Source organism: Colobus angolensis, unplaced genomic scaffold (genome assembly GCF_000951035.1).
Source record: "Colobus angolensis palliatus isolate OR3802 unplaced genomic scaffold, Cang.pa_1.0 Scaffold595, whole genome shotgun sequence".
In the NCBI taxonomy this organism is placed as follows: Eukaryota; Metazoa; Chordata; class Mammalia; order Primates; family Cercopithecidae; genus Colobus; species Colobus angolensis.
In genome coordinates, this window is record NW_012119543.1 from 154,573 (window position 1) to 176,444 (window position 21,872).

The 21,872-nt window shown below is 55.1% G+C and overlaps 1 protein-coding gene across 3 annotated transcripts in view; it reads right to left on the reverse strand.

The window, feature by feature from the left end:
• The window catches only part of MAP2K3 (mitogen-activated protein kinase kinase 3), a 31,020-nt gene extending 22,208 nt beyond the window's left edge, over window positions 1-8,812 (reverse strand). For 2 of the 3 annotated variants that reach the window (XM_011962529.1, XM_011962526.1), the window contains exon 1: window positions 5,466-5,515. Coding sequence is in view for 1 of the 3 variants with exons in the window: in XM_011962525.1 (XP_011817915.1) it covers window positions 8,573-8,621 (49 nt within the window). In the remaining 2 variants the exon portion in view is untranslated. Of the gene's footprint in view, window positions 1-5,465; window positions 5,516-8,572 lie in introns of those variants that run through there. The other variant, XM_011962525.1, reaches the window with a different exon arrangement.
• Between the last annotated feature and the right edge of the window lie 13,060 nt (window positions 8,813-21,872).

Sequence of the window (21,872 nt, forward strand, 5' to 3'; positions counted from 1 at the left end):
GGTGCAGGCCTTGCTGAGGAGAGAAGGAGGCAACACAGGAGGACCCTGGGCAGAGTGGCCTGGGCACAAGGCGTGTGAAAGATAGGGGGCCCACAGCAAGTGGCTGCGGGCATCAGGGTACGGCCTGGCCTCCCATGGCCAGAGCTCAGCGGTCTGGGTCCTCCATGCCCCATGACCATCAAAATGTCCATCCTTCTGCACCCAGAAATTCCACATTGAGAGGCTTACCCCCACACTACAACACCCACTAACATTTAGTGAGCACCTACTATGCTCCTGGCCTGTGCAAATTACTTTCATTACATCTCATTTGATCCTCTCAGCAACCCCTTGAGGCAGGTACTCTAATGTGATCTCCATGCTGCAGATGGGGAAACTGAGGCCCAAGGTTTATAGAATCAAAAGGCTGGCACATGGAATTGGTGAGGATCCTGCAGGTCCTCAGCAGGATGTGAGGAGCGGCCTCCCAGGGACAGGAAGAGCCAAGAGCAGCAGGAGGACAGCAGTGTGAGAAAGAAAATGCTGGTCAGACCAGGCGAGGTGGCTCACGCCTGTAATCCCAGCACTTTGGGAGGCCAAGGCAGGAGGATCACTTGAGGTCAGGAGTTTGAGATCAGTCTGGCCAACATGGTGAAACCCTGTCTCTACTAAAAATACAAAAATTGGCCAGGCGTGATAGCGCAGCGCATGCCTGTAATCCCAGCACTTTGGGAGGCCGGGGTGGGTGGATTACTTGAGCTCAGGAGTTCAATACTAGCTTGGGCAACATGACAAAAATCCCGTCTCTACAAAAAATAAAACAAAACAAAAAATGTAGTGGGTGTGGTGGTGCGTACCTGCAGTCCCAGTTACCTGGGAGGCTGAGGTGAGAGGATCGTCTGAGCTGCAGTGAGCCATGACTGTGCCACTGGGCAACAGAGTGAGACCCTGTCTCAAAAAAAAAAAAAAAAAGGAAAGAAAATGCTGGTCTCTGTACAGAGTATTCCAAGGAGAAACAAGAGACTGTCTTTTTGTCCCTTTGAGATTCCTGCCCTGTGCAATAAAGGTTACTCAAGTGCAGGCAATTTAAAGAAAAGAAGAAACAAAGAGATCTGCTTTAAGCCAACCCCAGTGCCCTGCTCTGTCTGAAGGGGCAGCCAGGCTCACTGAGCACAGTAGAGCCCCAGCAGCAGGCTGCTCAGGCTGGACGGTGCCTCAGAGACTGTCCAGTGCAGACGCTGACACCAGCGGCCCCGGGACACGCCTGAGGTGAAGCAGCAGAGTCAGGTCCCTAGCCTGGGCCCAGCTCCTGCCTTGCCCACACCTCAGCGGAGCAACCATCACAGTGTCCGCCCATGCCGGCCTCGGAGTGAGGCGCTCTCCCTCTCTGTGCACACCTCGGTTTCCTCCCTTCATGTTCCTTGATGGGTGAAGGGGCCATGACCTCCGGGAAAGGATGAGCAAGGGTCAGGAGTTGTAAAGACAAAGCCATGCTCCCAGGACAGTCCCTCGTGACCTTGAGTAGGTGACGGTCCCACCAGGCCTCGGTTTACTCACTCCTAAGATGGGGTGATGATAACACACCCAGGTTGCTGGGTAGCCATGAAGACTAAACAAGTCCATGGGCCGGGCGCGGTGGCTCACGCCTGTAATCCCAGCACTTTGGGAGGCCGAGACGGGCGGATCACGAGGTCAGGAGATCGAGACCATCCTGGCTAACACGGTGAAACCCCGTCTCTACTAAAAATACAAAAAAATTAGCTGGGCATAGTGGCGGGCGCCTGTAGTCCCAGGTACTCAGAAAGCTGAGGCGGGAGAATGGCGTGAACCCGGGAGGCAGAGCTTGCAGTGAGCAGAGATTGTGCCACTGCACTCCAGCCTGGGCGACAGAGCGAGAGTCTGTCTCAAAAAAAAAAAAAAAAAAAACCAAGTCCATGCACACAAAATCCCTGGCACAAAATGGGATGGCTGGGACTCTGGCCCAGGCTCCCACACTGTGGGGTAGGCCCCATGCTCAAGCTTTAAGGGGCCATGCAGGGGATGGGGACCCACAAGAGATGCTCAGCCCTCCCAGAGCATCAGAAGAATGGGACATTCCTTGCACTAGGATCGTGGGCTGTGCTCCAAAAGGTCCCCACGTGGGCCCAGCGCGAGGTCAGCAAGGCCATCCTGGCCACCTGCACTGTCGACAGGCCAGTGCTGCTGCTACTGCAGAACGGAAAACAAACCTTCTGAACAAACGCCATCTGTGCTTCATTGTTATCACTACTTGTATTTTTATTTATTTATTTTTTTTGAGATGGAGTCTCCCTCTGTCGCCCAGGCTGGAGTGCAGTGGGGTGATCTCGGCTTACTGCAAGCTCTGCCTCCCGTTTCACGCCATTCTCCGGCCTCAGCCTCCCGAGTAGATGGGACTACAGGCACCCGCCACCACGTCCAGCTAATTTTTTGTGTGTTTTTAGTAGAGACGGGGTTTTACCATGTTAGCCAGGATGTTCTCAATCTCCTGACCTCATGATCTGCCCACCTTGGCCTCCCAAAGTGCTGGGATTACAAGCCTGAGCCATCGCGCCCGGCCTACTTTTTTTTTTTTTTTAAAGAGACCGGGTCTCACTCTGTCACCCAGGCTGGAGTGCAGTGGCGCTCACTACAGCCTCAACCTCCCAGGCACAAACGATCCTCCCACCTTTGCCTCCTGAGTAGCTGGGACTACAGACGTGTGCCACCATGCCCAGCCAATTTTTTATGTTTTTTGTAGAGATGAGCTTTCCCTGTGTTGCCCAGGCTGGTTGTGAACTCCTGTCCTCAAATGATCCTCCTGCCTCGGCCTCCCAAAGGCTGGGATTTATCATTTCTATCAAAATCTTACAAAGCATGGGGTTGATGATGAGAGATATCAAAAACGGGGATCTTGGTGATGGAAATGCTAGCATAGACATCAGGTTCAAATTCAGCGCTAACTAGCACCTAGGGGCTCCCGGGACTTGCCAGGTCTCACTCACCCTCGACAGCAGCCCTGAGAGGTAGGTGTGATTCATTCCTGTCTTCAGCAGACACTAAGGCTGGGGAAGGTCACAACAGGGGTCAGGGCAGAGCTGGCCTAGAACCAGCCCTGCCACCTGGAAGTCCCTGCAGACTTGCCCAACGAGTGTCTGCCCACACCACCCTGGGGACTGCCCCAGCCATCCGGGATGCAGTGTGCCATGCCAACGGCAGGAGGCTATGGGGTTGACCAGAAGGCTACGCCAGGTGAGCGCAGAATGGCAAGAGGATGGGAGTTGTCTCCATCCCCATACCCAGAGCCCTCCTGGGCAGGCCTCCCATGTGTGCCTCAGCTGCCAATTGACACCACCAAAGCAACCCTCCCAGGCAGCAGTGCTCCCCACCCCCTACACACCTCCTGATTAGGTCTGAATGCACCGCTGGCATCCACAGCCCTTTTCACCCCTGCCCCAGTGAGGCAGGCCCCTGGTTTGTCATCGCATCACCGCACACACTGGCACATGCAAACCTTGGGACAGGCCTTGGAAGCCCTTGGGGGCATCAGCACAGTGATGCAGGCGAGGATAGTCAGGGCACTCCATACAGCCACCAGAAGGTATCAGCAGAGCCAGGTGCAATCCCGGCCATGGGCCGCATGGCAGGAGGTGGTGCTGGCCACCCTGGGCAGGGGACCAGCTGGGAGAGGGTCAGCTGGACATGGCCTCCCCAGAGAAACCAGAGAGGGTGGCCCTGGAATGCAGGGCAGGGAGGTGACAGGGACATGTGCCCAGGACTGGGGTCAGGGGAAGAAAGCCTGGGGCTCTCTCTGGAGCTGCTGCAGTCAGGTTTGGTATCTGGAAGCTGCAAGGGGCCCAGCAAGCTGCTTCTGCCTCCCCTGGCCCTGTATGGCCTTCATGCCCTTGACATGAGGCTGTTTGAGGTTTCCAGGGCCACTGCTTTGCGGAGGCATCTGCAGAAGCCACTGGGCAGACAGGCCTGACGGAGGTGGGCAGCGCCAGGAGGCATGGCCAAGGGCAGGCATGGATGGCATGCAGGCATCAGTCGTGCGGCCCTGCCACAATGCGGTGTCCTCCATGCTGCTGCCCGGCAGCCCTCCTCTGGGACCCCTCCTAAGACACTGGCATCATGACCCTGTGCCCAGTTGCTCCCTTCAGCTTGGCCCACCACCCACCAACACCCCTGACTCAGGACCGAGCCCCTAGAACCACAATCCCAGGCCCTCCTGCTTCCCAGGCTGGCCCAGGGGCCTGCGTCCTGATTCCAGGTCCCACCCCACCTTCCCTGCATCCATCCTGCTCATGCTGCATGCCAAAGCCAGGGGCAGGGCAGCTCTCTGTTCCCCACTTGCCCTCCCCAGGAAGGCCCAGGAGGCCAGTGGCAGTCCCCAGCCCCACCTTGGGGACCAGTGGGTTAAGAGGCCCTAAAGCCTGGTAAACTCTGGCCTGCATGAAAGGACCCTGCTGCCAAGAGGCCTCGCGTCACAGCGCCTACGAGCCCATCGTCACAAAGCCCTGTCACTGTTTATCCACTTACCAACGAACTACACTCACAAAAGTAACAATAATAAAATAATAACAGATGCCATTCACTTGACAAATGCTATCTTCAGTCTCGACCACTACCCTGCAAGGAAGGGTGTTTACTCCCACTTTACAGGAGACTGAGGGCTAGAGAGGGCACAAGACTTGCCCAGGTAAGGAAGTAGTGGAGCCAGGATTCGAACCCAGGCTCCTCCCAGCAGAGCCCAGGCCCCCAGGCTTCCTGCCTGGCAGAGGCGTGCCTCGGCTGGGTTCTCTGTGGGCAGAGGGCAGTCTCACTATGACTCGTGCCTGACACTTAGCAAGTGTGGAATAGAACTGTCTACATCCAGACAGGCAGGGTCCCCATTCCCAGTCTGCGGATGAGGAAATGGAGGCTTCTCCTCTGAGAGCTGGGCCATGCCCAGGGAACAGAAATCTTTTACAGAGTGCAGAGAGTGGACCAGATGCAACTTGTGCCACGTCACATCGCAAAAGGGACAGAGCTGGGGTATGAACCCAGGCAGTCAGGCTCTGGAAACTGAGGTCTTAGCCTCTCCACATGACCATCTTCCAGGAGCTCAGGTCGGGTCCCACCCCAGCCAACCCTGCACAACCTCTGCTCCTCGCCCTCCCTGAGTCCCAGATGTACAGCTGAACCTGAGGTGTCCCCTGGACCAAGGGTGGTAAACAGTCACTGCCACCTGCTCCTGCTCTGTGAGCAAGAGGAAGCAGAGCCCCTTGCCTAATAGAGGAAGTTCCTGGGTGGGGCACAGAGGGTTCCCAGCCTAGTCCGAGGTGCAGGAAGGGGCCACCTCCAGTGCCCCTACTCAGGGCTAGGTGCCACCTGCAGGACACGTAACCCCCTCCCCACCCAGCAGGCCAGCAGGCATCACCCCTTTAAGCTGTAGGCAGCCGGCTGGCATGCCCAGCGGGTGAGTCAGCACTCAGTGCCCGCTGACTCACCGCCGGAAGCCTCCGCTGCCCCGGCCTTCTCCTCACACAGGCCAACTGAGAACTTTGCTCCCTTTGGGCCCTGGGCCATGGGTTGGCTGACAGAGAGTTTCCTGTGCGTCACAAGAGGGGTGGGGGAAGTCCCCGAGGTGCCACCTCCAGTCTTTCCGACAGCCGGGGGATGGGGGAATGGCCACAATAGGCAGGGCTAGGATACAACAGTGCTCCATGAAACCTCAGTGTCCCCATCGGGCAGTCAGGAGTCCTACAGCCACAGTCCAAGCTGTGTGAAGATTGGCCATGAAGTGCCCCCACAGGTGGCACTCTTAGGGCAGAAGGGGCAGAACCCATGTTCTGAACGACAACAGGACACACGTGGTACCCTCCAAGGACAAATGCGGCTTGCACACATGCTCCCACCCACTGGCCCCAGCGCCGGCCACTTGGCCTCTGATCCCAGCCAGAGATGGCCATGTGGACAAGAAGGCCAGGGGAAAACCAGCAGAGCTGTGGGCCTGAGGGCCTCACACACTCACAGAAAACTCCCCAGGCCCATGGCAGGAAGGACAGGGCAGGGTACCTGCTGCAAGGCAGGAAGCTCAAAGGTAAAGCTCCAGTGAGGTCAAGCGCCAGCCACTCCCTGCTTTGTTCAAATTCCTTTGAGAAGGTGGAGAAGGGCTCAGTGCTGGGAGGCCCAGTGCCCAGGACGGGGCAGGCACGGGGTGACGATCTCCACCTGTGGGAGCCGTCCGGCTACTCCTCCATCCAAGCCCAGTTCTGCATCTGTCAAATGAGTGGGATTTTGCAGCGAGTATGCAACAGGCCCAGTGTAAAGCACTGTGCACAGGAGCAGCAGCACCTCTGCCTCAGTCTGTCCTCTAGGTCTGACATGGCCATGAGGACAGGCCCACTGCACATGCTCTGAGTAAGGCCAGGGGTGGGGGCACCCCACCAGCTCAGCTCAGGCATCCAGCATGGGAGGGGCACATAAGGGAGCACGGGGAAGGCCACTGTGGGGACACAGTCCTAGGGGGAACCCTAGCTCCGCCTGTCACAGCTGCGTGGCCTCAGGCAAGGCACTTAACACCTCAGTTTCCTTATCTGTAAATGGGGCTATGAGGAATAAATGAGAAAATGCATGTCATATGGAAAAAAAGAAGCAGCTCATAGGGTTTTTGGTGAAGGGCATTGTGGCTCTGTCACCACATCCTTCCCCAGATCCCAAAGAGACTACAGGGTCCCTGGGCCTGAGGGAGGTCCCTGACCCTCCAGCTCCCTCAATTTCATCTGCGACCTGGGTCCATATCTAGAAGTTCATTTTGGCGCTCTCACAGCGTTCTCACCACATCTATGACCCCTCTCCCTTCACAACTCTGCAACTGGAACTTTTATTTTGATGAGGCATTCTCTGCCTGGAGAGCTAAAAAGCCTCCAAAACAAACAGGGCTTCCTACCCTTCCCCAAGCTCTCCAGAGTGGAGAAGTGTCTGATTTCCTGGTTCCCAAGCTCCACGAGGTCTGTGCAGTGCAAGTCCCTCCCCAGACACCTCCCCCCTCAAGTGCCTCCTGAGTTACTCACAGTAGTTGGGCAATGGTCAGGGATCCGGCCTCCCACTTATGTAAGGCATAATTATCCTGCCCACCCGGCTCCAGCCCCCATAGCAGCCAGCAGCAGGGGCCAGGAAGAGCCCATGCCCTCCCCAAGCCCCCACAGGGCTCCCACTGTCCTGCGCCCTCCAGAGCAGAAGAGCGGCTGATCCCCGATGAGGGGCCCACTAGGTGCCCGCTGCTAGATGCTTCCTCCTGCTCACTCTGTGGCTGCAGTTCCAGCAGTGGAGGCCTTTCCAGCAAGAAGAATGGAAACAATAGCGAGATGTGTGCAGCCAGTGTCCCCTGGTAAGCACCGGCTCTCCGCCAGGCTCTGTGCTGAGTGAACACCTCAGAGCTCTTTTGTATTCACCACCCCACGCCACACTCGCGCGTCCACAGAAGCCGGTGTGATTACTTCCAATTTACAGAAAAGGAAACTGAGGCACAGAGACACCAAGGAGCTTGCTGGGGTGAAGCAGCTGCAGGTTCAGAGAGGTAGGAGGCAGCCCATTCATTACGGCTATGTCCGGTTTGGAAATCTCTCACACAACCCAGCCTACTGAAACTCCGACGCACCAAAAACATCCTTTCCTCTTCCTGAAAAAAAAATTCCCCTTTTGCCCTCCGAGTCTCATCCTTCCCCCTCCGCATGACAAATCCTGCTGCTGCCACCTCACAAAAATTTCCAGGAAGGCCAGCTACTTGGAGAAGAGCAAATCCCTTGCACAGCCAGCACCCTGGCCTGGCGGTTGGCCCAGATCCCAGGCAGCCAGGAGAGGAATAAGATGGGGTGAGAACCCCAAGTGCAGGGAGAAGTTTGCAACTCAAGACAGAGAGAAGCCAGTAGAGAGGGGGTTGTACCTTAGGGAGGGGTGGGAGGACAAGGGAGGTTCCTGGGAGCACAGGGCTGCAGGACAGGGTGCAGGCCAGCCAGGGAAGGGGCAACATAGGGCCTATAAGGATAAGAAGAGCTGGGGGAGAGAAGGACGGGGAGTTCCGAGCTGGGGTGTAGCCAGAGCACCCGCATAGCCGGTATACTGAGGTCTGAAACAACAGGAGCACTATGGGGCCCAGATGGAGACTTAAGTTAAATCCCAGGCTGGATACAGCCCTGGGACCCCAAGTTGGAAATGGGAGTGGGTGCTGCCCAAGGACGCAGGTGGAGGCCAGTGTGAATCTCACCTGGGTCCCTCTGAGGGAGAAGACTGGGAGAGTTCCTGTCCAGGCTGCAGCCATAAGGCCCAAATGAGGTCAGAGTGAGGCTCCTGACTTGGATGGGGTGAGCAGAACAAAGTCCTAGTCTGGGTCCAGCCTGGGTGATCTCGGGCCTGAATGCAGTCCCAAGGCCTAACCTGGGGGTCCAGGTGAGGACCCAGGCTGCAGCCGGTCCCGGGACCCCGAACAGGAAGGGGTTCCGGGACCGGACGCCGCTGCCAGGTCGAGAACAGGATGGGGTGGGACCAAAGAAATTCGGTCGGGGTTTGCAGCCCGGCCCCAGATTGGGCGCGGGGTCAGGCCGGGAGCGCCTACCTTTGGACTGGGGCATGCTGGCGGGCTGGCTTGAGGCGGGCGACTCCATGCTGCAAGCGGGTACTGGACGGCGGTGGGGACTAATCTAGAGGACTGCGGGCTCCACCGGGGCCGAGCACGCTCATGGCTGCGGGCAGACGGCCCGGGCCAGGCGGAGGATCAGAGGCGGCGGCGGCGGCGACTGCAGCAAGGACGAGTCCGCGACGGGCGGCGCCGGAGCCAGACTGGGCAGCGCCGGGGGGACCCCGGCCGAACGGCGCTGACTCAGGCCCCGCCCCTGCGTGCCCGATTGGCCCTTTCGTTTCCAAGGCCCGTCCCCTGCCTATCAGACGCCGGTCTGTCCCTGCCTGTCAATTACACGCCCCACCTTCCGTGGGCCCAGGATCCGGGCCCCTCCCGCTCTCTGTCAAGTCCGCCCGCCGCCCGAAAAACCCAAGTCCGGTCAGGCTCCGCCCACCTGGACTAAAGCCGCGCCCCTCGCGCTGCCCGTCAACACGCAAGCCCCACCCACTCCCGGGACCCACTGAGCTCGCTGCTCCTTGCAGGCGCCAGGCCTCGCCCAGCACCCTCAGACGCGCAGCCCCGGCGGGTGCGATGGGTGGGCGCGTTCTCCTGGGTGCGTCGTCTGGAAAAAACCCGAGATCCCTAAAGGTGGCACGGCTGGGCCTGGCGAGGCGGGCAGGGGTTAAAAGTGCGCTGCTGGGCTGCCTCCTGGCTCTCTGAACCTGCAGCTGCCTCACCCCAGCAAGCTCCCTGGTGTCTCTGGGCTTCAGTTTCCTTTTCTGTAAATTGGACCCGGGTTCAGATCCGAGTCGGCAACTTTGTAGCGGAACTAGCCTTGGTCAGGTCGTGACACCTGAGCCTCAGTCTACGCATCTGTGAGCGGGCGGCGGTGACAGCCGTCTGACGGCGCTGCTCGCTGACACGCACTGAGGGCCCGGCGCCAGCAAACGTCCGCCCGCGCCCGCGCTCCAGGCGCCCGGCCAGTGCGCGGGGTTAGTGGTGAGCTCAGCGATGCCCGGTGACGAGGCAGCACGAGGAGTTGTCGTGGCTGGTTGCTGCTGCCCCTGTTCTACACAGGGGGAAACTATCTCAGAGGGAGTGAGGCAGCATGCGGTGCATTTTATCCCACGAGCCCAGAGGCCCCATCCTGGCTCTCTCCTGGACCTTGGTTCTCTCCTCTCCTAAGATCTCAGTCTGCCCATCTGCATAATGACTGGATGGACCAGTCCTCTCTCTGCTCCCACACGGAACCTCGGGGGATTTCAGGAACCGCTGACCAATCTGGCGCTGGGATCAGATGACTCTGGATGTAAAGTCAGGGCTAGTGAAGGCAGAATGTACCAGGCAAAGGTCAAGGGGTCAGCTCCTGGCCTCCAGGCAGACATGAGTGTGTACCCTGTCAGGGACCTCACGTGAGGGAAGCAGATTCCACCACCTGCTAGAAACGCTTGAGGCCGGGCCTGACCTCTGCTTGCCCAGGTGTAAAGTGGGGGTGATGCAGGGCCCCATGCACACAGAGTGGGGACGGCCACATGAGATAAGAGGGAAGCCTTGCAGCCATCACCATTCTCTTCCTGCTCACCCTTCCCTGTTCACCCTTCCCAGGCAGTGGGATGGAAAATCATGAGTCTGGAGCTCAGACAGGTATGAGTTCCAATACCAATTCCTCCACTTACTAGCTGGATGTCCTTAAAGAAGTCACTGAGCAGTTCTGTGCCTCAGTTTACCTATCCCATGGAGACAAGAAGGTCTCTGAAAGCATTTCATGAGTTCAGGAGTGGAAACACCCAGCCTAGGGCCTGGCACTCACTAGGTGCCCAGGAAATGTGAGTTCAAAAACACTGTGGGCTGTCTCCATCCTGGCCATACCATCCCTGGTGACCTGTGCTTATCCATCCATAAAGTGGGCATCCAGTAGCAGTTTCCTTTCTACTAGAACTGCAAGGCTGGTCCGGCGAGTTTTCTGGATTCAGGCACCAGCCAACATCCTTGACTTCTGCTCCCCGACGCTCTGCCTTGTGCACTCTGCTCCTTGGGATGTTCAAGAGTCTTAGTGTTGCCCCTCAAATATGCCAGTGATGGTCCTGCCACAGGAGCTTCACCCTTGCTGCTCCCGCCCAGAACATTCCTCCACTCAAGCCTCCTGGGGCTGGTTCCCTCTCATCCCTCAGACTGCCTCCTAAATGAACACGCCTAAGAAGCCTTCCCATCATGGTCCCCAAACTGAGGCACAACACTCATGCTGCTGATGCCTTTGTTACTGACTCAGTTTGTAATACAGCTCTCCCTCCAGACCATCTGCGCCTCATTCCCTGCTCTGTTCCCAATGCACAGCCCAGAACCAGGCACATAGTAGGTGCCTGGTAAATATTTGAGGAATGAAAAAAGGAAGGAGGAAAGCATCCACAGACCAGGGTGAAGCGACTCCGGTCCCGTGCCAACCTCCTTGGCAGCCAGATGACTCAGACGGGCCCTTGCATACAAGCAGTTTGTGGATTAGTCAGGAGCCCGATAAACAGTCCAGGAATCACAAAACTCCATGTGAGTGCTATAAATAGATGCATGAGCAAAAATCCCAGTAGGGTGCCTGGGTGATGCAGGCATCTCCATCTGGGTGGGGTCAGGGAAGGCCTCTCAGAGGAGGTGATTTTGAGACTGGAACTTTAAGGACCCGTAGGAGCTTGCCAGGCAGAGAAGCAAGAAGAGCATCCCTGGAAAGGAACAGCAGAGGCAATGGATTGGAGGTATAAAAAGGGCCACACATGAGGACAAGGTGAGGGGCCAGACTGGGATGCACAGCTGCATTGCTGCAGCTCAAGAAGTACAATCAAGGACCATCAGAGACAAAGGTCTCTTGCTGGCTTGCTATAGTGACGTCTCTTGATTTCTTTCTGTCTGTAAGTGGCACAGTAAGGCTGGGGAACTCCATGACCATGCAGAAATCAGAAGAAATGTTTGACATGGGTCACAAGAGGCTGCCTCTTACCTTGACTCCTAGGAAAAAAGTCCCAAACCCACTCTCTGCAGATGCAGGAAACTCAGTCTCTGGATGGAAAGGATTGTGGCCAAAGTCAGGATGCAAGCATGATCTGAGGTGGGCAGGACCTGGGGCGACAGATGGCTGTAGAAAGAGGCTGACTCAATAGCATTAACTATAAGTTTTGTGCTTCCAAATCACTTTTGGGTTTTTAAGAATTTCTTGATACTCTTATAGCCTGCTTTTGATTTTGATCCTTTATTCTTTCTATTCGTCAGGTGCACAAGATTACCTTCCTTTTTTAGCCTTCTGTCTTGTCACCAACCATTCCTACTTGGTGGCCACGTACTTGGAAAAAGGCCGCATGATCTTTCTGACTCCACTCAATGTCTACGACACCCTGTTTCCTTTGCTTGCACCCCACAGACTATTTCCCTCATCCTATTTACTGCAGCAAATCTCTCCTTAGTTGATGGCATTCTGTTTATCTCCCTTTAAAACCCTACCTATCCTGGTCTGTCATTGTCTGCCTTTAAAATCCTTCCTCTTTCTTCTTCCTCTATTCTCTAAATAATGATGGGGCTGTTATACCCAAAGCTCAATTTACAAAATATTTCCTTGGTACTTTGCAGAAAACACCAAACAAAAATGCCATTTTAAAAGAGCTGTATTTTTTCTTTTAGAATGTAAGCTCCTCAAGAGCAGGGACAATGTTTTCTGTATGTTCTATTGTGCCTAGTACACTGTAAATGCTCAATAAATATTGATGATGGGGAAAAAAGAGAGAGAGAGAGGCTGATCCAAGCCCAGGATGTGGGCAGCTCCTTCATTCATTCAACAGGTATTCGTTGAGCACTTACTTGTGTGACCGGCACTGAGAACACAACATTGAACAAGATGGACACAACTCCCTGGGGAGGTATGCCCTGGTGTGGGAGCCAGACAAGCAAAATGCCTAAGTCAAATTATGACAGGCCAGGCATGGTGGCTCACACCTATAGTCCCAGCACTTTAGGAGGCCAAGGCAGGTGGATCGTTTGAGCCCAGTAGTTTCAGACCAGCCTGGGCAACAACAAGGCAAAACCTCGTCTCTCAAAAAAAAAAAAAAAAAAAAGTTGGCTGGGTATAGTGGCATGCACCAGCTACTCGGGAGGCTGAGGTGGGAGGATCACTTGAACCCAGGAGGTCAAGGCTGCAGTGAGCCAAGGATATGCCACTGCACTCCAGCCTGGCAGACAGCAAGACCCTGTCTCAAAAAACAAAACAAAACAAAACAAAAAACGACAAATGCTATGGGGAAAAGTAGGGTAGGGGACAGGGTGTGTGTCTGGACATGGGGCCTATAATTTTAAGGAGGGAGGTCAGGAAAAGCCTCCCTGGAAGGTGCCATATAAGCAGAGACCAAAGGACGTAAGCCAAAGGATGTAAGGGAGGGGCCCACAAGGATATGTGGGGGAGAAGCATTCCAGGCAGAGGGAACAGCTGTGCAAGGGCCCTGAGGTGGATGGCTTGTAGGTGAGTAACAAGGAGACCGATGTGACTGGGTGGTGGGAGCTGAGGGGCCCCTGTTCTCACCTATATACACCCCTTGGACGTACTCACTCCCACACACCCCTTCACACCTGTGCTAGTCCACACACCCCAAATACACATGCACACACACATGAACACAAGGGGGTGCACAAGCGTGTACGTGCTTGTGGAGGGACCACATGGGCACGTCCACAGACACAACCCACAGGCACAGCGGTGCACATAGTATATGCATGGCCCTTGCCACCAGCTGGGGCCTCCACTGCTTGCTGCCCCACAGCGCCCTCTGGTGACCAGGGCATGGCAGTGCTCTAGAGTGCCCAGGAGCTCAAAATCCACTGCCCTCACAGCTCTGACCACCATCAAGCCTCCTCTTCTCTGTGCTTCCTGCCCCCAGGCCTTCCACACTGCAGCCGCAGCCTTCCCAAACACGGCTGGCTAAGTTCTAAATCCTGCCCTGGCTCCGTAGATGGGGACCTTCCAACACTCCAACCCCGGGTGACTTCTCCAGACATCCCTCAGTCCAGCCACTCCCAATTCAGGCTTTCCTCCTTGAACCTTTCTTTGCAAAGGCTGTTCCCTCGGCCAGGAATGCCCTTCCCTGCCTTCCCACCTGACACATTCCCTCTGCTCCTTCGAGGCCCAATTCTCAAGATGGGACAGGAGGCCCTGCCTGACACTGCTCTGCCCAGGGCCCCTGCCCCAGCCCCTCTCACTATGGCTCACCTGCCCTGTCAGTAGCTGCGCCCGTGTCTGCCCCTCCCATCCGACTCCTGCTGCTTGAAAACAAGGCCTGTGACTTGTTCTCCCCAGAACAGCATCAGGCCATGCTGGAGGTGGTGGAAAAGTGAAAATGTGAGAAGCCTGGAGGCAGGAATATGTGGTTCCTGAGCATCTTTTACTCAGGGGCCGGTTCTGAAGTCGAAATATGGAGAAGGAAAGCTCAACAGAGGCTCACCTACTTTATTTAAATCATCATCACTCTCAAATATCAAAAGATGAATTCACACAAGTGACTGGCTCCACTAGCAAAACAGTAAGTCCCATTTTTACAGCTCCTACTACGTGCTAGTCCCTCCAAGCACAGCATCTCGTGGACTCACTGTGATGCAAGCTGCATGGGGGCAGTGCCTTTGCTTTGGTCACTGCAGTGTCCCTGGCACACAGTACGTGCTCAGTGAATACTTGCAGAGTAGAGGAAAGTTTTCAATGTCCCAAGAAGGTGTCCACTATTATCATCATCTCCACTAAACAGATGAGAAAATTGAGGCTCAGAGAGGTGCCCAGAAGCATCCAAGACAGCTGGTAATGGCAGAGCTATTGTTTGAAATCTGTTCCGTCAGATGGAGACAGTTTTCCCTGCCTTTTCCTGCCCACACTTCCATTAAAATGTTTTGCAACACTCTGCTTCTGAGCAACACAAACTCCCCTTGAGCTCCCTTCACTGCTTTCTGGAAAGCCGCCAACTCTGCTTCTAACCAAGCAGTTGAGTCTGGCCTGCCCAGTTCCCTGCAGGGTTGCACAGACAACCCTGTGACTGTCCCCAACACCAATCCAGGGGTCCAAGGAGTCTCAACATGGTGTCTCCCTGCCCAGGGTTCTCAAACATAGCACTTCCTGCCCAGCAGGCAGGGGGCAGTCAAGGGGACATTTAGTGATACCTGTTGCATGCCAGGCCTCGTGACTTGACACACACTCCAGGGAAGTGGGTGTGGTTAGACCTTCATCTTACAGATGAAGAAACAGAGGCCCAAGGCTTCAAGCAGCTTGCCCAGGTCCCACCACTAGGAAGGATGACACCAGATTTTTAACCCAGGCCATCACCATAACAGCTACTGTGTGTCAGGCTTTTTAGTTCAAGCCTGTGCTTCATATCTAGATGCCAAGACCACAGGGCTGTTCTTATTGCCCCGTGATGGGTGAGAAGTACTGCAGACACAGAAATGAAGCAACTTGCCCGCGAGATCACACAACCAGGGAGCAGGGAGGCAGAAACATACCACTGGGGCTGACTCCACCACACAGGTGCGTCCAGCATATCTGCCTTCAAAGGGCTGTTTTCTAATCTAAGCCAGGAAGTAGCCAAGTAACCTTGAGCCAATGATTTGTCTCAGCCAGGCCTCGGAGGTCACCCTGTCCGTTCCCATCAATGCTTCTGTCCCTTTTCGGCCATCCAAGCCTGGGCTTATGTCCCTCCCACGATGAGTGTCTCACCCTTTCATGGCAGGGTCTTTCATTCCCAGTAAGCTTGGACTATTATTAGCTTTTTCTTAAGCAATCCTGAAGTGGTGTCACGCTCAAACCCATCCATCCATTCCATGTGCTTCCTCAGCATCCGGTTTTGCCTGACACTACGGGAAGCACTGAGGATACAGTGAAAAGCAAGACAGACAGGTCCCTGCCTTCACGGGGCAGTGAAAACCTCCTGCCTTTATGGGGCAAGTCTTCTGGAGGAGCTTGAGAAATAAGGCAAATTCAGCATGGATGAACGTAATCTATAATTTCAAATAGCAGTAAGGGTATGAACCAAAGTAGAGCTCAGTGAGGTAGCAGAGAAGCACTGGGTGGTCAGAGAGACCTTCCTGGAGGAGGTGTCTTCTCTGCTCAGGCCTGGGTGACAGAAAGAGCTATGTGAAACTGGGGATGAGGGCTGGCTTAAAATAGGCTGTGGCGCACAGCAGGTGCTCAGAGAGTGAGAGGTACTTCTAGCTAACATGGAACGAATAAGGATATTTTTCTCCTTTCCCTCTCCAAATCCCACTAAGATGACAATATAAGGAAAAATGTTTAAGTAGCAAACTTATAAAGAAAGTCAATGACAAAGAAAGTCAATGACAAGGACAAAAAGTTTACAGAACTTTTTTTTTTTTGGAGACAGGGTCTCTCTCTGGCACCCAGACTGGATTGCAGTGGCTTAATCGCTGCTCACTGCAGCCTCAACCTCCTGGACTCAAGTGATCCTCCCCCTTCAAGCTCCAGAGTAGCTGGGCCCACAAGCGTGTACCACCACGTGCCACTAATTTTACATTTTTTTGTAGAGACAGGGTCTTGCCACGTTGCCCAGGCTGGTCTCGAATTCCTGGACTCAAGTGATCTTCCTGACTCAGCCTCCCAAAGTGCTGGGATTACAGACGCGAACCACCGCGTCCAGCCTACAGAATTTTCGAAGCTGGAAAATTAATAGTAATCACCTAGGCAGAGTGGAGGAAGCTGCAACCAAATTTTGCATGTCGACGGGACCATTCAAGGCCAGAGGCCCCCCAGAAACACAGCCTGGGAGTCACAAGGTCCCTCTGGAAGTGGAGGGGCAGGTGGGGATGGAAACAAGATGAGTTGAGAGCTTGTAAAAACAGCACTTGTGCCTTCCAGCTTCCCAGAACCGAAGGTCATGTCTCCAGATTTGAAAGGATCCAATGAGTGTCCAGCTTGATGCAAGAAGAAAACAGGCTATTATGAATTCCCAGGAAAACAAACAACACAAAATAGAAAATGTTGTCACAATGTACTGCACAGCTCAGCTGGGAACAATATTTACATAACCATAATAGTGTAAACACCAAATACTGATGCATCCCAAAAACTGATGAAATGGGACTTGGAGCTCACAGGAGGCGAAGCACAGGGTTCATACCTAAGAGAACCAAATCCTCACTGAGTGTCCATGGTAGAGAGCCGGCGTATATCGTCTAAAATCGCAAAGAAATAAAAGAATCTCAGTGTAGAACGCAACTGAGAAATAAGGAGGGAAGAGCTCAAAGGGCCGAAGAGGTGCAGCTGCCATGTCGCGGCAGAATTGGGTCTGTTCGGGGGGGTCAGGACCCGGGCTGCACCGGCGATGCGCATCCTGCGGGTAGGGGTGGCCGGTGGGGCAGGCCGCTTCGCCGTCGCCGCCTTGAGCCCTGCAGCCGCGGGCTCCCACCGCTTCCTGCGCCACGCCTTCCTACAGACCAAAGGCGGCTGCAGGGAACTGGAAAGGCCCACGTGTCCCCAGCACACAAGACCGAAGGAGCAGAGAAGCAAAGGAGAGCAGGGACACAGTAAGCAGGCCAGCCCAGGTCGTCGAAGTTCATAAATGGAGTATTTTTAGAGAATGTTAAGTCACTCGGGGACTCGCCGGCCGACCACAATCCCCCTACGCGGGAGCAAAGGCGGCAGCGCAGAGACGCCGCGGATACCTCCTGGCCACGCCCTCCAGGCACGCCCCCCCAGCCACGCCCCCCAGCCCGGGACGGAGTCCAGGGCGAGCCTCTGATTGGCTACGCTGGCTCACATGGCCGCGCGGGTCGCAGGGCAAGCCGCGAGGGCGAGTGTGCAGCTGCCGCCTACAGGTTCTCAGCTGCTAGCGGGGTGGTCTGGAGCCCCGGGGTCTGCGCAGGGCCGGCGGAGGTAGCGCACGTGCCCCGGGCAGAGCCCTCCGGCCTTAGCTGTGAGTGTGGCCTCCGGTCCCAGGTCAGAGCTCAGCCTCCAGGGCCGGGCCTCCCGAGGGCCGCGGACCGTGGGGACATCGGGCGGGCATGGAGCCGGACCCGAAGCGAAGCCTCAGATCTGTGCGGGAAGTGGCGTGGCCGACGCTGTTAAACCGGTGCTGTAAAGGCCTCGTTTTCGCTCCCTGAGCGGCTCCCCACATCCCCATGCAGAGAAGAGGCCGCTTCTCCTCTCCCATCAGCTGTGCCCCCGGGTGCAGCAGCTATGGGTCCAGCCCTTTAAAGGTTCAAGACGGTCACACACCCCATACTTTCCCAGCAAGGAACAGGTCTTGCTTGTATGAGGGTAGATAGGGCATTCAAGTGGTTGGTCTTGGAAAACTGCCATCCGAAGGATTGCAAACATTCTTGGGTGGAGAGAATAATTTGTCCCCGGTGGAGGAGGGCTGCTGGGTGCTCTTGAGGCCGCTGATGAAGGGAATTCATTTCCTCTCCCGGGTGCCCAGGATTCAGACTGATCCAGACATCTGTTGGGCGGGCCGCCAGGATGCCCCCGGCGTGCTTAGAGAAGTGGCTTTCTTTGCCCACCTGAGGATAGATTTACACTGTCCTGCGTCTGCAGGTTATTGTTTGTGCTTCCAGACTTGAGAGCCAAGAATAGTCTGCAGCAGGAAGGATGCACCATCTTCAAGGATGTCCCTATACAACAGATCAAGTCGGCCAGGCGCAGTGGCTCATACCTGTAATCCCAGGACTTTGGGAGGCCGAGGCAGGCGGATCACCGGAGGTTCAGGATTTCGAGACCAGCCTGACCAACATGGCAAAAACCCATGGATTTTTTAGTCTACTAAAAATACAAAAAAATTAGCCGGGCGTAGTGGCGTGAGTCTGTACTCCCAGCTACTCGGGAGGCTGAGGCAGGAGAAATGCTTGAATCCGAGAGGTTGAGGTCGAGGTTGCAGAGTCCACCTTACCCAAGGTGATTCCGACATGAATGGCTTGAGGCAGGAGGAATGGTTGTGAGAGCCTCTGCGGCAGTCGGTGCAGGGCAGAGGAGCAGCAGCCTTGGCCTGGGGACCCTAAGTAGTTCTGTCTGGGCACGGAGGGCACTGAGCTGATACCCTCCTTGGAGGCCACATGGCCCAAACATGGGCACTTCTGCTGGTGATGGGATCTCTCCTGCCAGCTGGTCTCTGCCCTGCTTGAGCTGGGAAAGCTTGCTAAAGGCTGCAGCCTGGTCTGAGTTGGATGGTAGAAATGTAGGAAATACACCAACACATCAGCCATGATGATTTCTGGGCACTGAAATTACAAAGATTGTTTTGTTTTTTTCTTTATACTTTTTCTGTCAAACATTTCTGCAAAAAGTATTATTTTCAGGATATATTAAATTTATAGTATTTTAATGTTAATACAATCAATATAATTGTTAATATAGTATTTTAACATAAACCATATCACAATTATTTCAACTCTGCCTATTCTTTACAGCTCAAATCCTGCTTCTTCCATGCAGCCTTCCAGGATTACCCAAATTGAGGTCCTCATGGGAAGCCAGAGCCAGGAGGAACATGTCAACATCTAGTGACCTAAGACCCCAGACTCAAATGTTGTCAGGGGCTAGGGTGTGTGCAGTGGCTTGGGGGTAGTGCAGGGGGTCCTGTCAAATGTGCCCTGATTGTAATCCTGCCCCCACTGTTTTACAGGGACAGGGAAAACAGTGGATCTAGGATTTGACCTTGAGCTGCCTGTACAACCCCTATCCCCTCATGGGTTCCAGCAGATACGTGTTGAGAAAGGAATGATGACCAGGGTTGGGGAAAGTCACAAAATCCCCTCTTTGCTTATCTCCTGCTGTGTCACAAACCACCCTAAACTCAAGGGTATGAAACAGCTGGCACAGTAGGGATGGCCTGTCCCTGTGCTATAAGGTCCCAGCCTTGGCGGGATTCATGTGCAGGTTCCTTCACCTGCGTAGTTACCTCCTTCTCACCCGGGCCAGGAGGATTCTGGGCCTGCCTGACAGCAGACTGGAGCACCTCCACCCAGCCTCTGCCTATGACTTCCTCATAGCATGGCAACAGGCATGGAGCACGAGTGTCCCAAGAGAACCAGAAGAAGCTGCATGGCCTGATGTAGCATAGACAGCCTCCCAGCATCACTTCTGCCTCACTCCGTGGGTTGAAGTAGCCCATTTAGATATAAGGGAGGAGACACAGACCCTGCCTCTCAATGGAGGAATGACAGAGAATTTGCAGCCACTCTCTAAAACCTCCACACTCCTGGCATTTATTGTGAACTGTGACCATTCACAGGGCCATCTGCCACACTTCACAGTCTGTCAGCATGTTTCCTAGAGCAGGGCCCCTGGCGGAGGCTTCCTCCTCCAGTGGGGAGGGGACGGGACCTGAGAAAGATTCTGAGGTTGTGGTGGCAGGTGGGCAGTAGAAGGAGGCTGAGGGAGGAGGCCAGGGTGATGGGGAGGCTTGGAGCCTCTTCCAGATTAGGGTTGGGGAGCCTGCCAATCACAAAGTTAAAACAAGGCAGGGCAGCGGGTGTGGGAAGGGGAGATAGAGCTTGGTGGAGAAATGTGGAGTCGATAGGTTGATGACCACGTCATCTTTCTAGGCCACGTACCAGCACCACCTCCCCTGAGCAGCCTTCCCTGATGCTCCAGGTGGAATTACCACTGGCTCCTCTGGGTTCCTGCAAACCCTGTACTGACCTCGAGCCTGCAGGTGCAGGCCAGATGTATCTTTGGGTTCCTAGTGTCTTCCAGAGCAAGAGAAAGGCACCTGCAGGCCTCCAGGCCTCCCGCAGTTGGAAGGGCCGGGCCGCCTTGGCCAGTCTCCCTCAAGGGCTGCTGCGAGCCTCCAGATGGAGTTCTGGTTCTTAGTAGCTGCTTGGGTGGGGACGCTGGTGCAGGAAGCAGCCCTGCACGGAACAAGGTTCAGAGATGGGGCCACATGAGCTTGAGTGGGGAAGGAAAGGGGATTTCAAGGGTGAATGGGAATGGCAGGGCCTCCTAGAGGACCTTTGTGATGGTTGGTGAGAGCACACGCACAGTTTGTGTGCGTCCAGAACTGTGGGCCAGATTGGGGCCCATCCCACTGAACCCATACAGCCCACGGATTCAGTTTGGCCCAGCAGTCAGCCACTCTGGCTGAGGAAACAGTGCGCCTGGGTTCAAATCCTGCTCTGCCACTGATTTATTGAGTGAGTCACTAGGTCTCTTTAAGCCTCAGTTTCCTGGTCTGTAAAACCGGACAATAACACAGTAACAGCCACCTCCCCGGAGCGAGATCATTTATGCAGTCTGGTGCTTCATACCTGCTGGGTGCTCAACAGTCGCTGCCTGACTCTGGCTGCTCTCCCACTTGGGCGGGCAGCAGGAGAGGTGGATGAGGGTTTGCAGAGTGAGAATGTAAGCAAGTGATGACGTGAGAGCCAGAGACCCTGCAATCGTATCTCAATGCCAACCTTCTTGGCTGTGGGACTCTTGGCAACCACGTGGCCTCTTTGAGACTCTGTTGTCTCATCTGGCAAATGGGAATCAGAATCTAGACCCAGGTGCTATGGTGTGGCTCTAATGAATGGGAGATGTCTGCAGACACCCAGCACACTGGGCTGTGGGTGCAGGCCAGGTGATGGGGAGGGCTATGATGTCTCTCCCACAAGTCGGGGAGGGCGAGGCCACCTCCCAGGCCTCTCCTCCCATGAGCAGTGCAGCCGAGCAGCCTGTCAGCTGGCTGGTTTTGATAAGTGAGTATTATAAACAACACACGGGGCACATCCCGGTGCTCTGGTGGAAACTGGGGATCCTTCGGGGGGGCCTGCTGGAGGGGACCCGACTGGTAGGTATGGGGCACCAAAGAAGCTCCATGGGCAGGTGCTCCCAGCAGTTCTGGGCTGGGAGACACATCATCATATCCACAATGACAAAATGAAGTGATAAATAATAGTAGTAATCATAATAATGATAAGAGCACCCACTACTGGGTGTTGATGATGTCATTTAATGCTCAAAACAACCCTGAGAGAAGATCTTGGTGGAATACTTCTTAGATGCAAGGCTTGCACCCAGAGCATGCAAACAACTCCTACAACTCAATAGTAAGAGAATAACACAATGAAAAATGTGCTATGGGCCAGGTGTGGTGGCTCACGCCTGTAATCCCAGCACTTTGAGAGGCTGAGGCAGGCGAATCACGAGGTCAGGAGATCGAGACCATCCTGGCCAGCACGGTGAAACCCTGTCTCTAATAAAAAATACAAAAAATTAGCCGGGTGTGGTGGTGGGCACCTGTAGTCCCAGCTGCTCAGGAGGCTGAGGCAAGAGAATGGTGTGAACCTGGGAGGCGGC